The following is a 4,401-nucleotide window of genomic DNA, read 5'->3' on the forward strand; positions in this document are numbered from 1 at the left end:
GCTTCCCCCCCCCCCCCCCCCCGGCGCACCTGCTGTGCAGGGCCAGGACAGACCCCAGCTTCACCCGCACGGTTTAGGACCTTCTCTCCGGGGGAAGCGCCGGCGGCGTGGCGAGAAATTGAGACACCGCGGCAGTGCCACGAGGTGGGCCAGCTCCCAACCACGGCGCCTGCCCGCCCGGTTCTGTGGACCTCAGGGGGGAGGACCGAATGCGACGGAGTCCTTCTCTGCACGGGGAGGGCCCGGGCGCTCAGCTCAGAGGAAGCAGCCCCCCGAATGGTGCCCCCCCCACGGCCCCTCTGGAGCTGCTCCCTTGCAGGAGAAGCCCCGCGGCCACCGGCCACCTAAGAGGCGCCTCCGTGCAAGCCGGGAGCGTGAGTGGCGGGGGGTGGGGGCGGGGAGCGTGGCCGAGACTGCCTCTTTATTGGGGACAGGGGGGCCTTTGATGTAAGTCGGGGCCACCCCCAAATGCCCCACTGTAGCTATAGGCCTGTCTGAGGGTCCCCTAATAATATTCAAATCCCTTTTTAAACAAAAAGACATTGGTCCCGGTCACAGGAGCGATATAATTTGGGGGGGGGGGGGGCAGTGTTCCCTCTAAGCTGAGTTAGTGTGAGCTAGCTCACAATTTTTTAGCCTCCAGCTCACAGATTTTAGTTTTAGCTCAGGAAGGATGGCTCCAGAGCAAACTAATTTATGCAGGAGCCAGATCGCTCACTCATAATTTTAATGCCAGGAGCTCACAAAGGAGAATTTTTGCTCACAAGGCCCCACAGCTTAGAGGGAGCATTGGGGGGGGAGTGAGGCTTTTTGCTCCGGAAGTGTGGCAAAGCAGTACCACGTGCGTGCGCATTTGTATGCATACCATGGAGGCTTACAAGAAAACATCTGGTGGGACGCAGATGGGTGCTGGATGCAACGGGATACCAGCGCTTCCGCGATCAGATGCTCGCCCACGCCCTGCATGTTCCAGATAATACTACACTTTCCGAGCTACTTTTTAAGTCCGCATCTTCGGCAGGACGCTACGGGTTGGAGACTGGCACGCGATGCTTGCCAGATGGTGCCGTATGATCACGCCTTTTTAATCCGCCCGGCAGTCATGCCTCTCGCGCAGCGTGTGACTGGGACCATTGTAAGTCCCCCAGCAATCAGTGACAGACATAAAGATGGAGGGACCTCAGCAACAAACAGCTAGTTTGATGTATTGGTTAAAGCGTTGGACTAGGACCTGGGATGGAAACTCAGGTTGGAATTCCCACTCTACCATGAATCTTGCTCTATGACCTTGGGTCAAACACATTCTCTCAGCCTAACCTAAACCACAGGGTTGGTGTGGGGTAAAGTGGAGAAAGGCAGACTGACATATGCTGCTTTGAGCTCCTTGGAGAATGGAATGGATAAAAATTTAGTAAATAGATAAATGCAGTAGTTCCTACTCTTGAGACCTGTGTTTCAATCCCTGGTCAGTGGGTGACTTGGAGCCAGTCACTCTTTCTCAACTTACCTACCTCATAAGTGTGAGAAAACCAGATAACCACTCATGTACACTGTTCTGAGTTTTTTGCACACAGGGAAGGATAAACATATACAATAAATAAAAGCATTCTGAAAGAAGCCCATTGAAGGAGACGCTATAGATCCCAACCACATCCCTCCGATCTCCACCAGCTTGGACCTCATGATCAGTTTACTTAAAAAGGAATGTGATTGCCTTTTTAAGCCACTTTTTGCATCTCCAAATCAGGATGATAAAATGGTAAAACACTGAAGTGCCCCACTTTATTTATATGTAATTAGTGGTATTCTTAATCTCCATCAGCTATTGTAAACATAAAGTTACTCATCCACTATTTAAAGAGACTGATCTAAGTATCCTTGTGGCTCAAAGACTGGCAGTGCAATCCTAAACAGAGTTATATCTTCTTTGAAGTGAAGGGGCATAAAAGGGGATCACTCTGTGCACTTGAGTGCTGAGGAACCAAAAAATCTTTAGATTCAATTATTCTGCCATTAACTCACTATGGCCAGTTAGTCTTTCCACTTGCCCTTATTTACTTATTTCATAATTACTTGTGTGGCTAGAGACGAGATGTACCATAGATACAAAAAGCAATTTTAGTTTAAAATATTACAAGGACAGGCTATTCTAATTCTTGTAATATTCTAGCACCTGCATCCTTTTCTTACAGCCTCTCAAAATATTCTTTATTCCAGCCACAGAGGATGCTGCATTTCTAAAGAGTTTTTACTTGGAAAAAAAATCATTTAGAGTCTGAGAAGTGGTGAATCACAGAAGATTTCAGCTGTCCTGCAGTTATAAAAACCACATCTTGGCCCAGGCCAGACATGCCGGAAAATGTGGGGGGGGGGGGCACAGCTATTTGCACCGTCGCATTCTGATGCTCTATTATGCTATCAGATGCGACGACGGCTTCCCCGCAGCAAAGAGGACGACAGGGGAGAAAGCCGCGCGCCGGCGCGATCACACCAGGAGGCTTCCATAGGCGGCCTGTGGCAAAGTGTTTGCTAGTACATGCGGTGTGCTAGTTTTTTATTGCGGGGCTTCAGCGGCTTGCCACGGGGTCGCCACAGGAGTGCTACGCCTCCCAGATGTTCCCGTGTGATCACGCCCGGATACTCCGCGGGACTCCCGTGCCTTCAGCGGGGCAAATGCTCCGTGTGACCGGGGTCCTTGATGTGTTTCCTAATCAACAACCACATATTAGTTCTTCCTGCCTTTCTCAAAGGAGCTCAAGGCAGAGTACATGGTTCTCTTCCTCTCCATTTCATCTTGGTAACAACTCTGTGATGCAGGCTGGGGTGAAAGACAGTGACAGTTCCCAGGTTACTCAGGAAGCTTTATGCTCTCTAATAATGGAAACAGTTGCAGCAATCTTCTGAGAAACCCCATCCCTTCGGGCACTATACTGTTCACAAAAGCTTACTATTCTCAGAAGCAGTTACTGATGGAGGAGTCAGCCAGCAGCAGTAACATCCACTACCAAGCCACTATAATTTAGGCTCAACCCAGCCACCAGCGATCTGCACTTTGAACAGTCTAACTATGGGCGCACACCTGAGAGATCAAGCTACAAATCATGAAGTCCTCGATTCAAATGTTGTTTTTGCCATGAACTCACTAGGCAAGCCACTCTCTCCTAGCCTTGGCCACTCTGCAGTAGGGGAGGGGAGAGGAGGGGGTGGGGCGGGCGGCGGGAGAATACTAGTGGTCTATCCTGTAAGGCTGTTGCAAAATTTTTGAAAAGCTTTTTGAACAGTGAACGCACTATATAAAAGTTAAATATTATGGAGCTGTGGATGTGCTCCAAATACACACACCCCGCAAATCAACGTTAGAACAATTCACAATTGTCCATTAAAAAGAGGGAGGAGAGAGGAGCAAAGAAAAGTGAAAACTGCAACGGTCCCTCCTTCTGTTGAACAGGTACCTGATCAGACGCCTTACTTACCGCCTCCATCCTCCCCAATGCTGCCCACCGCACCCGGAGAAGGGGAAACAACTACCGTTGTTGCTCATAGTCTGTACTTCCGCCTTGACGCACTTCCGCCAGTAAAAGGCGACAGCAGGGAAGGGTTGACGGTTTGTGCATACACTTCTATCTTTTTGAAACTGTATCGACCCTGCCGGTTACCAATCGAATGTTACAATGCTCGTGGGTAGTAGTAGCCCTGTTGGTCTATCGAATCTGCATCTTCATATTTAAATCAATCTTTTGGTATTATGCTGGTTTGAAACTGGCACAAGATGGTTTGCCTGCATTTCCCATGTGTTTTCCTATCTGGTCGATTCTACTTTTCATCATTAGATGGCGCTGTTGGCCCATGCTTCACTTTAACTTTCATTTGATCTCATCTGGCGTTATCAGACACCAAGGTTTTTTTAAAAAAATATTTTGCAATTAACTCCACGGGTTTTTTTGATCAGTTGTTTAACACATTTTACAGCAAATTAGCCCCTCTCATGAGTGTCGGCCAATTTATGCTGTAGGGATGTTATGCAAATTCACCATACAACCTAAATAACTATAACGTTTATTCTTCCTCCTCCAAGACTGTGCTGTCGTTCAATCAGTAAGTTCCAGCCTATGAATTAGTCCACTCCAGGTTCATTTTTTCCCCCTCATGTCAATTCCTACTGCTTTTCTTCAAGCACACTGCCTGATGGTGGGAGGAAGGAAAATGAGAGCTGGCAGAGAGCGGCCACCAGCGACTCCAACAGGGCAAAAAGCCTACAGCACCCGGTATTCCCAGGCGGTCTCCCATCCAAGTACTAACCAGGCCCGACCCTGCTTAGCTTCCGAGATCAGACGAGATCGGGCGTGTTCAGGGTGGTATGGCCGTAGGCCTTGGAATCGCCTCCCGTGCCTCACTTCAGTG

General features: G+C 49.1%; 1 protein-coding gene across 1 annotated transcript in view; it reads right to left on the bottom strand.

The window, feature by feature from the left end:
- The window catches only part of PRKAG1 (protein kinase, AMP-activated, gamma 1 non-catalytic subunit), a 29,633-nt gene extending 26,086 nt beyond the window's left edge, over positions 1 to 3,547 (bottom strand). The window contains exon 1 of the mRNA XM_015423654.1: positions 3,474 to 3,547. Within this exon, the coding sequence (XP_015279140.1) occupies positions 3,474 to 3,482 (9 nt within the window). The 5' untranslated portion in view covers positions 3,483 to 3,547. The remainder of the gene's footprint in view (positions 1 to 3,473) is intronic.
- Positions 3,548 to 4,401: the final 854 nt, after the last annotated feature.

The sequence above is a fragment of the Gekko japonicus genome, unplaced genomic scaffold (genome assembly GCF_001447785.1).
Source record: "Gekko japonicus isolate JY-2015 unplaced genomic scaffold, Gekko_japonicus_V1.1 scaffold33, whole genome shotgun sequence".
NCBI lineage: Eukaryota > Metazoa > Chordata > Lepidosauria > Squamata > Gekkonidae > Gekko > Gekko japonicus.